The 21,615-nt window shown below is 37.4% G+C and overlaps 1 protein-coding gene across 4 annotated transcripts in view; it reads right to left on the bottom strand.

Annotated features, from left to right (window-relative positions):
- ubr3 (ubiquitin protein ligase E3 component n-recognin 3) overlaps window positions 1-21,615 on the bottom strand; it is a 71,846-nt gene that overhangs the window by 8,427 nt on the left and 41,804 nt on the right. For 2 of the 4 annotated variants that reach the window (XM_073854835.1, XM_073854836.1), the window contains 11 exons: window positions 19,376-19,530; window positions 18,328-18,461; window positions 18,003-18,113; window positions 16,381-16,617; window positions 16,016-16,152; window positions 13,850-13,932; window positions 9,273-9,377; window positions 6,605-6,709; window positions 3,644-3,768; window positions 1,527-1,628; window positions 323-454 (listed from right to left, as the gene is read on the bottom strand). In XM_073854835.1, coding sequence (XP_073710936.1) covers window positions 323-454; window positions 1,527-1,628; window positions 3,644-3,768; window positions 6,605-6,709; window positions 9,273-9,377; window positions 13,850-13,932; window positions 16,016-16,152; window positions 16,381-16,617; window positions 18,003-18,113; window positions 18,328-18,461; window positions 19,376-19,530 — 1,426 coding nt within the window. The remainder of the gene's footprint in view (window positions 1-322; window positions 455-1,526; window positions 1,629-3,643; window positions 3,769-6,604; window positions 6,710-9,272; window positions 9,378-13,849; window positions 13,933-16,015; window positions 16,153-16,380; window positions 16,618-18,002; window positions 18,114-18,327; window positions 18,462-19,375; window positions 19,531-21,615) is intronic. The other 2 variants (XM_073854837.1, XM_073854838.1) reach the window with 1 other exon arrangement.

Raw genomic sequence — 21,615 nt, 5'->3', positions numbered from 1 at the left:
CATACACAAATAGTATCCATAGACAGAAAGTGTGTGGGTTGGTCTATGTGGTATACAGGGACATGAAGAGTGTATAATGACATGTTTATTCTGCTATGAACGTGGTTTGAGGGGAATCAAAGAGTGTCCTTGTAAACTGAACGTCTTTAAAAAACATACTAAAATGGTACTTTTTCATAGATTAAAGACTGGCAACAGGTTTTTGTGATGGTTAGGGACTGTGGTAGGGAAATATATATAACAGTTTGTACAGTAAAAAATGCATTGCGTCTATGGAATTGTTCACATATGCCAACGTGTGTGTGTATGTTTGTGTACGTACCGGGCAGCCGGGTAAGCCGTCTCCATACAGGTGGTGTTGTAGTAAGCAGGACAGCCGCAGAAAGGGCAGACAGATCTGCTGTAGACTGAACTCAATGGACTGAGGAGACCACACGCTAGAGCTCAGCACAGAAAGAGCACATCATTAATAATACAATTCATTCCCCGTTAATAAACCTCTCATAAATTACACTGAGTTTTTATTCTATAACCTGTAGTTGCATTTCCATTACACTTCAAACTGAGCAAATTGAAATGGTGAATATATAGCGCAAAAACTGCCATATAGAGGCCATAGACAAAAAATAACACACACCTCAAAACAGCAATGGAAACGTATCTTGTTGCATTTATAGGTCACCCGACATGCATAAAAGTCACACGATAATTCTTTAAAGATGCAAAATCGCATACTAAAACCTCCCGGAAAGACTTAGTACATGGCCCCCCTTTACAAGTAATAAAGGGCTTTCCTCCTTGCCAAAATTGCAACCTATAGGCGGTTGACATTGAAGTAGAGCAAGAGTGAATCAAGAGCGAACTGCTTCGTATGATTTCGCGAATCGCTCTCGCTGTACTTTGATGTCATCCACCTGTCCGTTTTTGAGGCACTACATAAAGTCAAGCACAACTAATAGCTAGTGCAGTGACTGCGACATGTACTACCACCAAAATGACTATTGGAAATGCTGTCATTGAGCAATTTTTATTGACGTTAAAGAAATATTGCAAAAATGTTGCACAAGTTTGTAATGGAAAGCAGAATTATTATACACAATCAAGGCTTTCTGCAAGACCAATTATTTTATAAAACCAAAACAAACCAATAAGTGCACTGAACTCAAACATAGCAACACGTCAAACCAAATCTCATCAGTACTTGACTAGTCCAGTATAATATTGAGTCACCAGAGACACAAAAACCAATGAGGTTTGAAGTTATTAACACATCACCATATTTAAATTTAGCGCTTTTAGCAGACGTGCGTGTCTTGGTTTCCATTCTCACACTAAACCTATAGTGTCTGGATGGTGCTATGCAAACACCAGTTATGGTAACTGTGGATATATTGCATGTATCTAGAAAGACATATTGACCAATCAGCATCTAGTACTGTAACTATTTTTGTTACTAGCGTCTCATTACTGTAATCTGTTCTGACATAATGTGCCCATGCTAGACGTTATATCGGACTCAGCACAGACGAATCCTCAGAGTTGCTGTCGTAAACGTCTTTGGCCTTGGTCAGCTCAGAGATCACATGACCCAGAAGAGACTCCCAGGACTTGTTTGAGTTTGGCATGTTCTGTGTATAAACAAATAGTAGAAAATATCCCTTTATAAAGTACCTGATATTTTCCTTACAGCTTTGTGTTGTTTTACATGTTAGTCAGCAGTTTGTAAAAGCAATGCAAGTTTAAGAGAGAAAAAGAGATGACTCTATAATGTGAAATTAAATCGGTCTGACTAATGACATGAAACATCTTTATTAGTCAATTTATTTCCCTCAAAACTAATTTACACCAAAACAGTCATTTAATGGAGTGCAGAGGCATTGCTAAAACAACAACAGACTGGGTTATAAAGAGCAATCTTCTGCCTCTGTGACCGCTGCATATCTGCTGAGGTTTATTCAGAAGAGTCGCTCGGGCTAATCTAAAGATGATTCTCAATATATCCATTAAACAAACAAAACTAAAGAGCGTTGAGACATTTTGTCTCTTAGTGAAATGAGTCTCACCTCAAGGCCCTTACGTCTTCTACACACAGAAAAACTCAATGACACTATACAAACTGACAGTTCTGACTGGGTGAGCCATGTCATAAAACTGTCAATAAAAACACAATTATGATCACATAAAGGTAGAAAAATATATTCATGTGCCACTTCAAAGAAACTGTATTCATTATTACTATTATCTTCGTTGGAAAATTCGTTTTTTTTATTGTCATCACCATTTTCAGGAAACAATGAGATTGTGAGAGCAATGTTATAAAATGTCATGGGCCCTCAGGTGGGCCCACTTGTTATTACATATTTATAACACTAATATCCTGTTATAAATCTTCAAAAAACTTGACAACATACACATATATCATTGGAAAGCTCTAAAAATGTTGTTTTCAAACCTTGTTTCTTGCAGTAATAGTAATGCATGTGACAGTAATGTATTAATTTATGCAGCAAACCAATGGCCATGTTTCCATCACCATAATTTTATGCTTATTATTGCATCAAAACGAGTTATGGAAACGCCAAATTTCGAATATAAATCCCTTAATTCGCACAAAAAGTTTTTATGCTCCCTTGAGGTTGTTTTTGACTTTTGAGAAAAAGATTAAATGCGACCAATGGGAGACGGAAACGCATTTGCTGAATAAATTCTGATGTAGTGAACATTAAACCCATGTGACTGATCGTCTAGCTGTATCAGCTGGTTTTGTCTGTATCATATATGGGGCTTGACGTCATCGCATTGCCCTTGCTGTTAGTACCTGCATCAAAAAGTCTGCATTCCTTCTTCTGTGCACAACATTCAGTTTGACAATTACAAGCTGCACTAATAGTACATTTATAACTTGCCCAATCCTAACTAAATGCAGGCCTGTCTCAATTTTCTAAGCGCACCTTGTTTTATTTACTGTTGGTTATTAGGTCCAAGTAACTTGATGGAAACGCACATAATTCACATTTATTTGTTTTATATGCGAATTTTGAAAAGATTCACTTCACGTTTGGATGAAAACCCAGCTAATGACACCTAGGTCGGCTTTTTTACAATTTTAGGTTGAAATTTGGATCAAAACTAGCTGAGATTTAACGCTTTATTTTTGCTACATTTTGGGCATAAAACATTTTTACCGTTATTGTTTTTAATATAAAATGTATACATCATGTTTTATTTATACAAAACACTTAAGCTGCTACAACCATTTTTATATGATATTAACTACAGGCACTTCAGTGAAAAACTTTAGATTTTTTATAAAGAGACCAAGATTAGGCTTCTAGACCGAAGAATGCCAGAGCTATATTAATTTGAAGGTGCACATCACCACTGGGGGGGCTGTTGACAGTTAATGGGTTAAAACGCTCCTAAACATGGTACATTAACCGTAACTCACTTTCCTGGAAATGTCATTCACTGTTACTATATTTGTCTACTAGAGATCTTTGATTACATTCCTGTGCCTAAGGATGCTTTAATGGGTTACGACTGTATTTTTAACACATCTAGTTTGGTTTAACTTCATCACAAAAAGTAGTTTTATTGGCTGTTAACTAGATATGTGATTTAATCAATTAAAAATTGGTTATACCTTTTTGGCAGCTCCAGTGTGGCTCCAGGCGCGTCTCTCCTCTCGACTGAATCTGATGGACAGAGCGACCAGAGCCTGTGTGTACTGCAGACTGTACAACACCTTCACTACACACGTGAAATGCTCTGTACACAAACACACACAGCACAAGATGTATCAACACAATGAAAACACCTAGATAACTATTTACTTATGTTCTCATTAATGCCCATGAGTTTTCTGCTGATGTAATTCATGGCAATATTATATCACAATCATTTCAAAGCCACATTTAAACAAATCAAATATGTCAGTCGCTGGTTATTAACAGCCTCATAAAAAAGACAAAGTGTAGCATATTTAAATGTCACAAATGAAAACGAGGGTTTGAGGGATAGACAGCAGAACTCAATATTGTCGTACGAGGCTATGAAGCAACGATGTGCATTATCCTGCTTACTACATGCCTACTCGATATTGATCTGAATTACAATTTCACTGTGTAATAAGAAAGTGCACAGTTCAGAAATGAAACGGCAATATAAAAAATGTGTTTTCTGGGACATCAGCCAATTATACAGTTGATTGGACATCTGATCCCAGAACATTGCCATTGACTAAATACAATCAGGTATTCCAGAGAGGTCAGAAACAATGACTATTATACCATTATTTGTTGTCATTTACTATTGTTTAGTGTTGATCATTCAAACTAAATAATATAAAAAATTTGCCTATTCATACATTTCCAGCTGACAAAAACTTTGGTTGTGAAAATGATCCATAACCAGACTTGAACAGACTGTCTGTGTTTCTAACAGCTTTGTTTTAATTTATGAAAAATACGCAATTTAATCCGACTGTGTCCATGTCTATGGGTTAATATATTTAAAAAATGCCCAATAATAAACCCTCAAGCGTACAGCAGATATCAGCCGGTCTCACACACCACAGAGTTTTCGAGTGATTCATGGGTCCTCTGTCAGGACTGAAAATCAATCATGTGACTACAGTGAGTGAGTGAGTGAGTGAGTGAGTGAGTGGGATAAAAGAGGAAGTGATATTTTTGAGCGGTGTGCTATTAGTCCTTGTATGTGTGAGCGTGTGTAGCAGGTGGCAAGACTGTTTGTGTTATGAGCAAGATTCACAATGACACTCCATTAACATCACACACACACACACACACACACACACACACACACACACACACACACACACAGGTAAGTAATAATCTAACACATACTCTATTGTCATGGGTGTTCAGGATGATGGATTCAGATCAATCTTACATTCACACTGACTGCACACATGATGCGTATATAAGAGCCAATCAATAATCACTGATCAATGACTGATAGTCACAACCCATCTTAAGACTGTGTGCATGTGTATAGAATAGAGCTGAAGAAAAAAGGAAGGAAAGAAGGAAGGGAAAAAGGATGGAATGAAGGAAAGGAAGAGAAAGAATGGAAGGAAAGAAGGAAGGAGGGAAGGAAGGAAGGAAGGAAAGAAGGAAGGAAAGAAGGAAGGAAGGAAAGCAACAGAAGGAAAGGAAGGGAAAGGGAAGAGAAAGAATGAAAGGAAAGAAACAGAAAGGAAAGGAAGGAAGGGAAGGAAAGGATCAGAAGGAAGGAAGGAAGGAAGGAAGGAAAGAAAATAAAGGAATGAAAGGAAAGTAAACAATATGAAGGAAAGAATGGAAGGAATGAAAGGAGAGAAAGAAACAGAAAGAAACAGAAAGGAAAGGAAGGAAAGAAGGGAGGACGGAAGGAAGGAAGGAAGGAAGGAAAAAACAGAAACAAAAGGAAGGAAGGAAGGAAGGAAATGAAGGAAAGAAAGGGAAACGAAAGGAAAGGAGGGAAGGATGGGAGTAAGAGGAACAGAAGGAAAGGAAGGAAGAAAGGAGGGAAGGAAGGAAGGAAGGAAGGGAAGGAATAGAAGGAAAGAAACAGAAAGGAAAGGAAATGTAAGGAAAGGAAGGGAAGGAAAGGATCAGAAGGAAGGAAGGAAAGAAAATAAAGGAATGAAAGTAGAGTAAACAATATGAAGGAAAGAATGGAAGGAAAGAAAGGAATGGAAGGAAAGAAACAGAAACAAAAGGAAGAAAAGAAGGAAGGAATGATGGGTAGGAAAGAAGGAAAGAAAGGATGGGAAGGAAGAAAAGGAAGGAAGGAAGGAAGGGATGGAATGGAAGAAATGGAAACGAAAGCAAAGGAAGGAAGTTGAGGAAAGGATCAGAAGGAAGGAAGGAAAGAAAATAAAGAAAGGAAAGTAAACAACATGAAGGAAAGAATGGAAGGGAAGGAAAGAAACAGAAACGAAAGGAAGGAAGGTAAGAAAGAAAATAAAGTAATGAAAGGAAGCAAACAATAGGAAGGAAAGAAAGGAAGGAAGGAATGGAAGGGAAGGAAGGAAAGAAGGAAGGGATGGGAAGGAATGGAAGGAAAGAAACAGAAATGAAAGGAAGGAAAGAAGGAAGGAAGTAATGAAAGGAACAGAAGGAAGGAAGGAAAGAAAGGGAAACGAAAGGAAAGAAAGAGCAGGAAAGAAAGAAAGAAAGAAAGAAAGGGAAGGAAACAAACGAAAGAAAGAAAGAAAGAAAGAAAGAAAGAAAGAAAGAAAGAAAGAAAGAAAGATAGAAAAATGGAAGAAAAGGAAATGGAAGAAAGAAAGAAAAGGAAATAAAGGAGAGGAATGAATGTAATGGAAGGAAGGAAAGAACAGGAATGAAGAAAAAAAAGAAAATGTTCTTTTCAACCCAGCATTGGGCCACAAAAAGGGATGAAGCAGAGTTGTTAAATCAATTGTTGGGTCAAACATAAACATATTCCAGCTTAATTTCAACCCAGCTGCTGGGCTCATCCCTATTAGAATATAACACAGCATATTTTAAAGCGAAGGAAGAAAGAAAAAAAATAAAGACAGAATTGTGCGTTTCATTTTAGCGTGTGATAATGGTCTAGTACTGTTTGTGTGCATTACCTCTGCGTAAAGGCTGAGGCATGGTGAGGATGAAGATGATGAGGAGGGATGGTACATCTCTGAAGAGCATAGGCACCTCAGGTCGCTCATCATCACAGAACTCTGCAAACAAAACACCACACAAACTTAACACTAACAACTACTATCACATGCTGGACAAATGCATGAAAACACTTTTTAATACTACAATTAAAGGAACAGTATGTAGGATTGCGGCCAAAACAACTGGTGGCCAATACACAACATGACAACATAAACATCAGTTGAGGGCTGCAACTTCACTTTTTAAATGACAATATCCTGACCAGACCACTGTTGTCAGTGATATAAGTATTTGAAATGAAAATTATTTCTTAATGTCTAGTGACATATCAGGGCCATTTTATAATTAATTGATATATATTTCTTATACTGTTCCTTTAACAATAAACAAATCACACAAACAAATCAGGACAAACACACAAATTACACAAGTCCTCAAATTCATATTTCAGACAGTAATAATTGTGAACCAATTAACACTGTGGGCAGACGTATAAAGCATAAAAGTGTAAATGTACAGCAGGTGGGCAAAAACGATCCATTGAGCAGACACATTGATTTATTGAGCAGATAATGAGTTAAGTGCTTGTGTGCTTTATCATTGAGAATGAGGCTGAAAGCTCTTTAACGCCATTTTAACAGTGCTGATCAAATGCAAGAGCCATCTACACACTAAAGTAGCACTTAATGTCACTGCACTTAAAAACACAATAACAAAGCAAGAGTATTTTATTCATTAACACCTTTAAGCAAAACATACCGCATATACTATTCAAAATATCCATTAATAATGTGGTCTCTCACATCTTTTATCTCCAAAGAAGTCATCACAAAACTGCTCCAGAAAAACTCACTTATTTTGTCATCCAATGACTTTCACTCGTTTTTTTTAGGTGAATCAAGCATCCACATGCTTTTGGGCTGTTGTATGTAACCTCTTTCTGCTAACAGTAACACATTATTGTGAGTTTGATGAGTGATTGCAGGTAGGCCGAAACGGGGACAGCGGTGCTTTTACTGGACCGGCGATATAAATAGCTCAGCTAAAGTGCCTGAGGGTTCCCGTGACAGAGTTTCCTTCAAAAGATATTTATAATCTCACTTCAGTCCAGAGAGACATACAGGTGAGAGCCCTGTTACTCCTCTAACACACATCAGAAATTAGGCCATTTAATAGCAGAAAAGTGTAAAGTGCTTTTTAAACAAGAGACCCGGTAACCCTCGAACAGCTATAAACCCTCAAATTAAACCGCAGCACTCCTGAAATGTACTGCTGCATGCCATAATTTGCTGGATGCAGCAGTTAATGGGTATCTATGGAAACCTCATCTGAGTAAATCTCTCTCTCTTACAGAAACACAGAAAGAGGCTGCTGAAACACTCTGCCTACACTGATAAACATCGTAGGTAAAACTGGATGGATAAACCTGAAGACAAACATTTTTTTTATTAAAATGTATTTGTATTGGAGCAACTTGGACAATATAATAAAGGGGATAAAACGGACTCAGTAGAAATATACACTGAAAATAAATGATTCATTCAATTTACTCAATTTAGATACATTGAACGGGTAAGTCCAAAGAGGCTTCCATATCGTTCTTCCATACTGATAAACTATAATAGCAGAGAGGGACAAAAAGCACTAGCCTACCAACGCGTTTTCATTCAGAACACATGAACCAGCTGAAACAGACAAGGAGATCAGTGAGTACATAACAGCTATGGTAGTTGCAACACGCATTTGGAAAAGCGAGGCGCTAGAGAGCACTATTCATTTGAATGCAAAATACAATTTCACCACTAGATGGGGATAAATCCTACTTACTGTCCCTTTAAAAAATTGAGTAAATTGAATATATATTGTTTTTAGTGTACAAAGCAATTATAAAGGATTCTGGAATGTATGTAGCAAGAATTAAGAGATAAATAACTAATAAATTAACTTTTTTCCTAAATTTTCCTGGAAGCCACCTGGGGGTCACCAGACCCCAGTTTGAAAACCCCTGAGCAAATATATATATTTTTTCATAATAAACATCCAAAAGGAATGAGAGAGTATCTGTTAAGATTAATGTAAAGGGGCCATATCATGAAAATCAGACTTTTTCCATGTTTAAGTGCTATAATTGGGTCTCCAGTGCTTCTATCAACCTAGAAAATGTAAAAAAAAAGATCAACCCAGTAACTTAGTTTCAGTAAACCTTTTTCTGTAAGCATGTGAAAAAATAGATTATTGAAATTTGGCTCCACTTGTGAGGTCAGAAGGGGATCTTATTATAATAATACTGCCCCTTAATTATACGTAATAATACTGCCCCATTTAGTACAGAGAAAGAGAGAGAAAAAAATAATTGACAGCACGACTGAGTTTCAATTTCAACAAACCATCATCATTGTGATCAGCTCATTGGCATTTAAAAAGGACACACCCAAAAACTAATAACTGATAACTAATGTGTAAATGACACTACACTACAGCACATCACAGGCCAAAAGGAACCAATTGTTCAGCTGACTTTTTTCATAGCAAAAAAAAAAAAGAGTTTAAAGCAGATGTGTGATTCCTATTCCTGTGTTTGTGGTCCAGTGCAGATGCAGTTGTTTTGTGTTGATACTCACTCTGGCTCTCTGCTCTGTGTGGTCTGTGTGAGTCGGGTCCAGGGGTTGTATGCTGAATCTATGCTGTAGAGACGCATGTGCATGGCCAACACATGAAACAACTGATTGAAACACACACAGATACAGTCATGTGTTAGTGCGTGTGGAGCATGATGGAGTAGAGGTTAGGGAAGAAAGTCTCCGGGCGTGTATGATTATGAGTGACAAATGTTAAAACAAAAACGTGTCCCTGTATACATTGATCAATGCCTTTAGACACACACACACCAGATAAGCAGCTCATCGCTGCCCCCTACCTGGGTCTATGTTTGGAACAAAACTGCTCTTTCTATTTATAGCATCACTTAATGATTTTAACAAAAATCTTATTTATTTATTAAGGACAAAAACAAAAGTATTATTAATTTTGAACTTTTGCATATCCCAAAGCTTAAATGGAATCTTAATTAAAATAGTTTAAACTTAATTAATAGTTTTAATGATTGAGGACCTGCATTCATGTGCAAAAAGCTTACCTATATGGCCATGAAGTGGGCTAAGTGAGGGACTTTCATGATGCCATTCATGCACACATTTTAATGAGGTCACATGACAATGTACAGTAGCACTGCATTGGCTCAAACATGCATTATTTCAGACTTTGTTTAAAATATCATGTGAGAGATGAGAATGAAACGGCTCATAGTTACACTTATTAAACAATGTGACCTAGATGGTAAAAAAGGTTTTAAAAATCTGTCTCCTCTAAATGGATGACATGGTTTTATAGGCTGTGAGGATTTTTTGTGTAGACAGGATGCCAGATTGAGCATTATTACCAGTGATAAAACACCTGCCACATACAGCAACCAATCACACGTGGAGCAATAGTGCCACCTGTAGGTGATTATAGGAATCCTACTCTACCCCTCATCTAAACAATTTTTTTCAGATAATTGTGGTTAAAAAGCATCAGATGATTGTGAAAAATACTTTTCATCGAAACTCCCTTTAGGTAACAGAATTAGAGGAGCGTCTTACATATGTAGTATGTGACTGTGTCCATATGTGCAATTTTGTAAATTACTGATCTATGTATTTGTGCCTGTTTTTGCCTGTTGCTTGTGTCTTGCTGATTTTACAGCATCTTACATCTGTATCACTGTCAGTAGTGTTATGGTAATTATGTAGTGCACTGCTATCAAAGTCAGTATTAAAAATGTCAAGACTCATCAAAAACAGATTCTGTTAAGCTGGTCTCTATCTAGCGGGTGTCCTGTCTGTATGCCCCCCAATATTGGCACATGAAAGTGTTGGAGTCTCCAGATATTCAGTCTATTCATCCATCCTCCTGTTTCTATTCATCAGAGATTATAATACACTTCATCATAACTGGCAGCTGAAATAGAGATCTCTCTAACAGTCTCCCCATCCTAACACACTTCATCTCTCTCAGCTTTATATCGATCTTCCATCTCCACCCACCTGTGATTGTAGTGTTCATGTTTTCCTCACATATCATCAATCACACACATACAGAGAGATGGAGAGAAAAAGTGAGAGAATATTTGTGTGTGTGTGTGTGTGTGTGTGTGTGTGAGAGTGCAAGAGAGATTACAACATATCAACACTGTCTGATGAAAACCTCTCAATTTTTGGTAATTTTTTGATTTTTACATATATCATTGCTATTGATGCCCCTTTATGTCTCCCTATGGGTCAGTCAGTCCTGCCAGTAAAGCCTCGAAACTTCACCCCGCCTCTACGGTGAATAAAATGCAGCACACATTTTGAAGCATCTCTGTCATAGGCGTGCGGTGTTTGCGTGTTTGTAATGCAAGGAAAAATAAAGAACTGAATCTTTGAATATGTACAGTATTTACTTTACAAACATTAAAGGCTAATGTGTTATGTATTTTAGAAGCAGAAATAAGTTGATATTCTAGCATTAGTACTCAAGTTATATACTGTACAGACAATAGTTTTTAAACCACCTCATCTTTTATAACACGAGATTTTAGCCTATAGCTAAATTTGGTAAAAATTTTATTATAAAACGGCTCGTTCTGGTTCTTCATTCTGATTGGTTGAAACGCGTTCTAAGCCGTGATAAAATACCCCGGTAAACCCACGGTTCAGACCGCATCACAAGTATCACTGCGCCACTGTTGCTGCGTACTGATTTATGAAAATAAACACCACAGTCTTTAATCATATTTTAATTTTTCTACATTTGCACAATTACGGCGATATCCAGATAAATGTCATAGATATTGTTGAGTCATTTCGTCAATAAAGAGAAAACGTTCTCTGGGTTGTTTTTGTCTTAAGTGGATATTTTTGCGCTATTGTCCACTAGATGGCAATCTTACCCAACACTGACGCATTTACTCAACACAACAGTGCTGTGGTGGATTTAGCGTAACGTGTGAGTTTTGATGGCTCTGAATCTGATCTCTTACAAAAGTTCTTCACAAAAATGGAATTATCTCCACTTTTGAAAATTTGAGAGGTGATAACTGATAAGAGAAGAAATGAAGGTAGGATGAAACGTTTTTTTTTTGTTGTTGTTGTTGGAAAGCGGATGGTCTGTTCTTTCATTTGATATTTTATGTTTATTTAAGGAAGAAAGAAGTTTTCTGTTAGGCACTAAACTAAAAATGGGTCGGGCAAATAAAAAAAAAAAACACTGACGGGGAAAGAGTTAGCATGCTTCTAAGCATATTTGATCAACATTTCAACAGTTGCACGATATAAATGTTAATGTATATTTTAGATGAATGTTGATTTATAAAAATCAACACCAGAGTCTTAAATGATATTTTCATTGTGTCTTTGCTGCGTCTGTGTTGCTTGAGAATTGCGCTCTGTTGCAGCCACACTTGATTCTGAGGAACTACTTTGTTTGGCGGAAGAGTAATATTTGTACTAATATAATTACAACTTATTTGTGTTTCATTTTGTGAAACCCTGCTATGCATATGAAGTAACCGTTTTATAAACGCAATAAACCCCCGCGAAGCAGTGGGGTTACAGTGCATTTTATATCATGCCTAACAACGCCCCTTAGCTGTTATAAAATGCACTGGTAACCCACTGCTTCGCGGGGGTTTATTGCTTTAATAATATATTGACACATGCAAATGTCTAGTCATATATATTTATATAACACCAACCCAGTGTTTTTTCAATTTCCAAAAAAATTGCAGTTTTGGAGATAAGAGGTTTAGATCCGACAGTGGCTATATGGACTCAAACCTTGCAGGAGCGGAGATGTCTGCTCAACACAACATTGAAAGGACCCATATCATGAAAAACATGATGTAATAAGACATACTGCTTCAAAACACCCTCTCGCAGTCAACCCAATTCTGTTCAGAAATAAATGTGATGATAACATCACAACCATGAATTTATTAAGATATGACCACCCTCGTCTGCACATTAACATGTTAAGTCACTGTTAATTTCACATTCAACAAGGTTAGCCTATTTTTTAAAGGTTATTTAAAAATTAAAGGACAAGTTCGGTATTTTACACTTAAAGCCCTGTTTTCAGATTGTTTATGATGAAATAGAAAGGTTTGGACTAAAATTTGGACATATGATGCTGGCCCGAGAACCTTCCGTTTCTGTTTTATCACCTCACACCACTACAATGGGTGCACAGGTGCACTGGAACAATCCCTCCTAAAATGCACAAAACCTTCGTCTACAAAGACGTGAAACTCACCGAGTGGCCAGGGGTGTCCACTGATATGCTCACACAAAAATCGCTGCAAAAGATGCTTGTCCTTTAAATTCCCAGTAGCAAATCAGTCTGCAATGAAACTAAATGACCAATGTTCCTTGGTACAAAAAATCTGTATACTAAGTTATAAAAAAACATTCAGTTTTTTTACTCTCTTTCTCCATACCTGCTATTTTTTGTTCTTTTGGCCAAATGATCTCTAATGTAGTGCAACTGAGTAAATCTGCTGGTCTCTGTGGATACACATTTAATGTAGCTCAGAAAATGACTGCATTGCTGGAGTGTGAAATCTCTTCAGCTACGCTCGAGTGATGGGAATTTTTGAAAGCCCAGAGAGTCACCAAACACAAACACGCAGGCACACACACACACACACGCAGGCACACACACACGCAGGCACACACGCAGGCACACACGCAGGCGCACACGCAGGCGCACACGCAGGCGCACACGCAGGCACACACACGCGCGCACACACTGAATCTGATTGTCACTTATTCCATTCAGTCTTATTCATACAGTACTACCTCCACCTGTGCTTGAGGAACAAGTCAGGTTATTGCACCTGTATATTGTTTTGTCCTCAATTCTTTTTACTTATCCTATTGAATAATTTGTTCCCTCATTTTTTCTTAATACCAAAAGGAGCAACATTCTGAATGTTGATGTTTGCAGAGCCGTCAGCTCCATCACCTCAGACAGCAAAGAGACCGAGATCATTACATACATTTAACATTAAAGAAGAATTCAGACGATTTCAAATCATGTGCCTTAAAAATCAAAGCAGGTCTTGTGTGTGCTTGAAGAGCAAGTAAACAGTAAGTTCAGCGTGTGTGTGTGTGACTCACTGAGACAGGAGCGTTTGGCAGCAGCGCTGGCTCCTCCGCTGCATAAATTCCCTCCACGATGAACCAGCTCCAACTCCAGATTTGTTCTGTAACAGAGAGGAAATATTAGGGCACATTTAGAGAAGCGAGAAACAAATCAAGTTTATGTCAGTTTTTGGGGAGAAAAATTGTTCCTCACACATGGAGTCCCATTTATTTATGAACACACAAACAGATCAGCAGGAATCAGATGAATTAACAAATAAACACTGGAAGTCTGTGTGCACTAAAATGCACTTAAATGTTTTAAGGAACAATGTAGACACAATATTACGTCTTACAAGCGCATAACATAAACAGAGGGTTAAAAAAGCTCCTGGAACAGAAGTGGGAGTGAAAAATGCTTCAGACAGATAATGCACTGGGGTGTCTGATGTGTCTTACACCTCAGCATCTGTTTAAAACAGGACAGAACTAAAGATGCTGCAGAGAAATCAGGTGGACATCCTGTAATTATTAAGGTGTCATTTAACAAACAGCTAGAAGAATGAGATTACATAGAGAAAGAAAGAAAGAAAGAAAACAGGAAAAGTATGAAAAACAAAGAAAAAATGAAGTAATGATGGAAACAAATTCAAGACCAAACAAAAAAGATGAATGAAGAACAAACAAATGAACTAAAACAAAAAAGAAACAGAAGAAACAATAAAAGAACAAAGGGTGAATTAAGTGCTTTAATATGATGCTGGAGCTGCAGGATAAACGAGTCTGAAAATGTCAAATAATATTAAAACCAGATGAAAATGATGAATAAATCATACATCACTGATGTGAAACAGGTTAGACGAGCAGATAAAGTTTAGTCAATATTTTTCCCATAATCTTTAGTGCAAATAAAATACACAAACAACTGCTCCAGAAAACACTGGCCTTAAATGGCAGATAAAATGCAGTTGGATACCTTTTAGAAAACATGGCAAGAATATAAATACACCAATAATATCAGCCAGTGACCAGCTTATCTACAGTATAATGATGCAGCACATTAGATTTGAGATAGCAAACATCTTGCACTGAATGAGTAGATGCCTGCAGTCAGGATGAAAGTAGAAAAAGCCTAACATTAAGTCAGACAATTTCTGCTTATCTTAAAGGACAATGTTTATATTCTTTTCTGCAGACGAAAACAATTCATTTAAATTGTTTGTGGTAAATTTAATGTTTTTTTTCAATTCTGTCTTTTCAATCCATTTTCCATCAATAAGCCTATTTTAGCATGTTAGATTTCACGGTCTTGTCTTATATGAATGCACATTTAATTAAAGAGCACCTATTATGCAAAATGCACTTTTACAATGTGTTTGGATATAAATCTGCGTTGGCAGTGCATGAACACAACCACCCTACGAAAACCAACAAAAATCCACCCACTCCTTTTCTAATCCCCAAACCAAAGCAGTCTCATTTAGGGCTGAAACCAATAATTGTGCAAATTACAGTGAAGTGCCGCCACATCCTCATGCAGAAACTCATGCCTACAAGCATATTTATATAGCTATTCTTTAAATTGTTTCATGTATTTTCATGATAATAATGTGAATGATTGTGATTGACGAGTGTTGCTTTTTTAATGCACGTTATAAACAACTCAAACTCATAGTGATTTTAAATTGATAAGGACTTCCTACCAATCAAAGAGCAGTAGTACACGCACAAGCTGTGCATGAAACAGAATCTGAGCCTTGCGAAATATTTTTAATGTGTAACGCCATGCATCTGGTCTCATTAGACATGCGGTTTAGATTTTTTTGTTAATGTGAAGTCACACTAATAAAGCTCCACCCACAGTCACTGAATGACAGTCCTTCATTACCATAGTATCTGCCCACAGCGAGTCAATAATGAGATACTATTGTCTCAGACTGTATTTACAGGAATCAGATCTATTTTTAACCGAAAACGCTCACCGTCTGTGAGGGAGGAGCTGTAGCTCATTTGCATTTAAAGGTACAGACACAAAAACATAGTCATTTTAAACACACTATAATAAATGATCTGTGGGGTATTTTGAGCTGAAACTTTACATACACATTCTAGACACACTTATATAGACTTATATTAAATCTTGTACAAATGGGCATAATATGTGCCCTTTAAAACACATACACATTAATAAAGGCTGTTTCTTACCTGGCCACAGAGTACATGAACAGGAAATCATTATCAGGTGACCCTGGGTTCCTCCCATAATCCATGTATTTCTTCTGCGTAGTGTTTTTGATGTCTTTAATAACCGACTCCATCTCTTTACTCAGATTCGACTCGGCCTGAAAGATGAAATCTCAGGTTTGGTATGGTACGGTCTGTTCATTTTGGTTTCATTCTAACATGCATGTCTATGACTCTAGCTGTGAGATGAGATGTAAAAAACCACAGCAAATTTTGCTGGACAATGAACAATCAGATAAAGGTGAGTGGCACATCAGTTCTCGCTCTGAATATTAAGATGAAGCGATGAGATGAACAGAACAGAAACGCAAGCCCTCTATAAATACCAGTATAGGATCTCTTTGCTTTACGCTGGCCCTTACTGGGAAAATGCCCAGCTGCTCCTGAAGGTCCTCCACTTCCTTCACCAGCGTGGCCATGCTCTTGTTGCTAGGCGCGTGCCAGATGCCAGTCTCCGTGCCGCGTCCAGGCCGACAAGGCAAGACACTGTTGGCGAACTGACGACACAGCGGGCAGGTGAACTCGCCCTTATCCACCGAAAAGCCCTGCAGAACTTGATCATTCTGAAGAATTAAAACATAAACGGAGGTTCATTTCTACAGTCTTAAATAATGTTTTCATCTAAACAGTTGGTTCTTTCTAAAAACAGATATATTTGTGTATTTATGTGCTGAAGATCAAAAAATCCAATGATGCTCCACGTAGCTTATTCTGGCCAAGAACCACCCACTTAAACAGCAAGACACTGCTTGACTGATATTTAAAGTGACCAACCAAAATTCTCTGTTTTCAGCTCACTCAATATTAAATTTAAGTAGAAAATGTGAATGGTGCAAAAATAACCCCCATAAAAAGATTGATGTGGTGCCAACATGCTGATAAAATGGTTACCGTTACTGAAAGCTATTGACTTTCGGTCGCTTTGTTGCTGCAAGTTTCCATCAAATGTCCATTCACAAAACCCTTTTGAGCCTGGTCCACAAAAAGGGTCAACTTTTGAAATTGAGATTTATATATCATCTGAAAGCTGAATAAATAAGCTTTCCGTTTTGATGTATGGTTTGTTAGGATAGGACAATATTTCTATTTGAAAATCTGGAATCTGAGGGTGAAAAAAAATCACCTTTAAAGTTGTCCAAATGAAGTCCCTAGCCACACATATTACTAATGATAAATACATTTTTGATACATTTACAGTAGGAAATGTGTGTTTTTCCAATAACATTTAATGTGTTGTTCTTAACAAGACACAAAATGTTTTAACACATTCGAGTGTATGGCAGGTGGTCGCACAATTAGCAAATAGCAACATGACCCAACCTCCAACGAGAATCCAATCAATTCTTGATGGTCGAATTCAAGTCCAGCCCTACCTTTGTTCCTCATTTCAGAAGCAGTTTAACTTAAATAATTGTCACCACAGGAGAAATAAGACAATCACTACTTCCATTTCATGGCAACTATAAACATGTCAGCTTGTGCACCAATAACGCAAAACAAACTATTATTGCCGACACTTCATTGTTATCAAACAGACGAATAGGAGAGCAGCACCAGATTGATAAAGTTTCTTGTGTGTAACAGCCTGTAATGACAAGTCCATCAGTCTGGGGTTTGTGGTTCACAGGGGTTCAGCTGCTGTGGGACGTTTTAATAAATGATGAATGAGGTTTGAAATACAGCTGACAGAGCGTGTGACTGCTGAATACTGAATATGCTCTTTGAAGGAAAGTCAAAATCCAGTCTGATAGACTACAGATGAATCTGAACCCAGTTTACTTTAGATGAAATGATTCTTGGATCATCTGGTAGGTTAAAACAGTTCTTAAATGAGAGGATTTGAGTAAGACCTTAGACCGGGCTTATGGGAACATGTACAGCTATTTCTAAATGAGAAGAATTTATTTATAGTAGTCTTAATAATGCCATTAAAAAAACTGTTTCTCACCCGTAATGACTCCATGTATGATTTGTGGCAGTCTATATGTAAGGTGTGGCCACACGTTTGCACATACACACCACCATCCCAGCCAATAGACACAGATTGCAGACAGGAACTCTGGAAAATGAAACGCCCATGATATATTTTTATTTACATTGACTACGGAAGAAAATATGGACTTGAGAAAAATGCTTTTTTGAATGATACTGTATTACTGTTCTGTAAACAAACCATTACGATAATAAAAAATATTTTAGCCGTATGAATTTAAAAGTAAAACATGAGAAAATGTTATAGAAGGTGTGTGAACGTGTTCGTAAATGACACATACATCTTTAAAGTAGCTTTGCATAACAGATAGTCTAACATCATGGGCCGCTCCACACGTGTCTTCGGGATAGATATGTTCTTCATCTGTAGTAGGTAAACGCTTTGGTGTCTCACTACGACAACGATGTCCCAACACTGAAACACATGCACAACTTTTCATGAGTAAAAATCATATGCTAAAGGACTGCACACATTACTCTTGTGGAACTTGTTATTTGCATACTATAATGTAGTGCCACGTCAATGTGAAAACTCAATTTGCATCAATTTCACAGATCAGCAGATGTATGTTGCCCTAAACACATGGCACAGATTCCTGAATAATCAGCTATAAAAACTAATAACCATTCACACCAGCAGCCTATATGACTGTCTGCTACAAACACAAAGGTCATCTTAACACTGGAACGGTGTCTTGGAAGGATGCTAAAGTACATAGAGATCAGGAATTTGTGATTCTTAAAAAAAAAAACAGTGCTGGGTTGGGACAGAATAGGGTCAGGTCTACCAAAAGAGAGGTAACACTTGACAAATGAAGCAAATCAAATCCTGTTGTTAATACAAGTGGAGAATAGCGGGTGAACTTAAAGCTGTGTACAGTTAAAGAGTTACAGTAGATGTTTTACCAATGTCTGATTTTTGTAGACAGATTTTTAAAAGTGTGCAAATGAAAATATTGTCCTCTCTGCTTGCTTTGACGTCAATCAAAGGCCAATCAGCACTGTTAGCACATCCTTTTCTTGAGGCTCAAGAATTATTCATTACTTGGCATTTATGGATCGAATAACCGATCAAGAAAAATGCTACCAGAGTGCCTTATCACCAAATACTGCAATATGCGCTTTCTGCCGAGAACTGCCACTGAGGTGAATGGGATTTCTAATAGATAGCTTTATTCAAGTATTATGGGCCTAGTTGGTCTACATGTAGACGGCAAGAACAACTATGGGAAGTGAGGTCCCACAGGGCTCTGTCCTCGGACCTCCTATATAAAGCTTATTTATAGTTAACATAAATGTTAAACCTGTAATATTAGTTTAGTGTGATACCTGATGAAGCCTGCAACAGTACCACTAGTCCTGTGGGTCTGTCTTCAGTGGATGGTCCACTCTGACCACAGATCACACAGTCATACAAAACCTCAGAGTCCAGAGGTTCTGATGTGCTCATGTCCATCACTGCATCTCCCTCAGGTGACTCAACAAACACAAACATCAAAACGACATTTAGATAACCATACACATTCCTTATAAGCTTTACATACGATTTCAACATATTTGATTTGTTAAACAAATGATAGACGCCCAACCCTAATCTCCACTAACAAAAAGTACCATAGTACTACCATATCTTTATTACCGCATTAAAGAAAAGTCAAAAAGTGGGTAAAGTACAGCGATATACCCATCTAGTACAATAACTTCCACTGCACTGCCACTGTACTTTCTTGTAGGGGTCGGGTATTTTGATTTAACTTAAAAACTAAAACACAGAGAAACCAAGCATGATTGCCAGAGATGAAGAAAAGGGTAAAAATTCAATAAATGAACATGAGTAATGAAAGCAGTAGATTGGCAAAACTTAATTAGTTATATAATGTGGATGTGAATCACTTTTTTGCCCTCTCAGTGTTAAATGAACAAACAGTTAATGGAGGTTCAGGCAGTCACGCGTTTATAGCCGTAACAACAGGGCTAATGTAGCGTGAACATATCGTATACGAGTGTTTGTGCAAGAGGAACGAATATTCTCTTGTCTGTGAAGGTCAGTTTTCAAACAAAAACAGTTTTCTGAGATAAATTTTCAGCTCATGTTCCTAGAAAATACAATACAACACAAAAAAAGGTTGAAATAAAAAAGTTAAAACTATTAAATTGACCATCTTAGTTTATTTAATCTAACTTTTTAAATTAATAATCATCATATTGCTGAAACAAGAAATTCATTCAAGTAAGAGTTGCAGTCCCAGTGTTGCCACAAGGGGCGCCACAGTAGACATCTGTGTAAACTGATTCTATGATTTGACAGGTTTAACTGTAGTTACTCTCTTTAATATTCAGAGTCATTTGTTTTGCAACTAGAGTTTTTGAGGCTCACTTCAGTTACCATCTCTAGTCCTCATTGAAGGGCTTATATTGGCGAACATTACTTTGATGCCTTCAGCCAATTAACACAGAAATTTCCTGCCGAGTAATCTGTATGTGTAAATCAGTGCTCACGACAGCATACTTCCAGGGCTGAATGTGCAACTGATAACAGGATAAATGGGAATGCTAATGAACTGCTGTCTCCAGAAAGGACAGATTTCCTGGAATTCAAGTGAAAAAGATGTTGCCAAATCCCCGTAAGTAAAACTGAGACAGCAGTTGGCAAAAGTTGACATCTTCCTACTGTAAGTTAAGGCAATGGGCAAGACTGTGGACTTATAGACAATACGACACATTGAACAAAACATTGTGTAATAAAACAATACACTGTAGTTTAGCAGTTCAACACTGGCATATTTCACAGGATTATTATTACTTTAGCTAAATCACATGTAAATGTTAAAGAACATGTTTTAATTTCACAGCAAACAGGGGGGTTTGTAAATGTCAGTGTGTGTTTGGATTGATTTATTGCCTAAGGTGGAAAGAAAGAGAGCGAGAACAGGAAGTCTATGGGGAAATGAAACATTTGTGTTAGAAAGTTAATGTGGCAGTGTTTGCCCGAGGCGGTCTGTCAGAAACCGCTGCCCTCCACAAGTCAACCGTTCTCAAAGAAAACTACAATACTACATACAGTATAACAGCTAGTGCTCACATGTGAACATTCATGATCATAGAACACTGCGTAACTGTTCAAAAAGCCAAATGGTCTGATGCCTTTTTGCTAAATATCAATTATACATCCATTTTTGTCCTAACTTCTTGATTTATCAGGAAAACACAAACACACATAGAAGGTCAATGGTTGAAACTCACAGGTTAATACAGATGGCTGCCTACATACAGAATTCATCATCCAAACACTGTGTACAGTAAACAAGATTAATGAACCAGGCCAACAGATTTTAAACAAACACAGCAATTAACACAGTAATTAAACGTCACAGCTTAATTCACTCAGGGGACATAAATCCCCAATCTCACAGCACCGTGACCCCAGAATATTGCCATAAAACTGCCAAAGTGCCTTCTGTGTGAACCCAAACACTTTCAGGAACTGATCCCAGGATGCAGACCTAGTAACATTGCCGGGATCAGGCGCCTTGTTTGAACAAAATGCAGGAACAATGCCGTAAGGGGTG

Source organism: Misgurnus anguillicaudatus, chromosome 17, assembly GCF_027580225.2.
Source record: "Misgurnus anguillicaudatus chromosome 17, ASM2758022v2, whole genome shotgun sequence".
In the NCBI taxonomy this organism is placed as follows: domain Eukaryota; kingdom Metazoa; phylum Chordata; class Actinopteri; order Cypriniformes; family Cobitidae; genus Misgurnus; species Misgurnus anguillicaudatus.
Note: the sequence above shows the minus strand (reverse complement) of the source record. Positions and strands in the feature narration are given on the sequence as shown.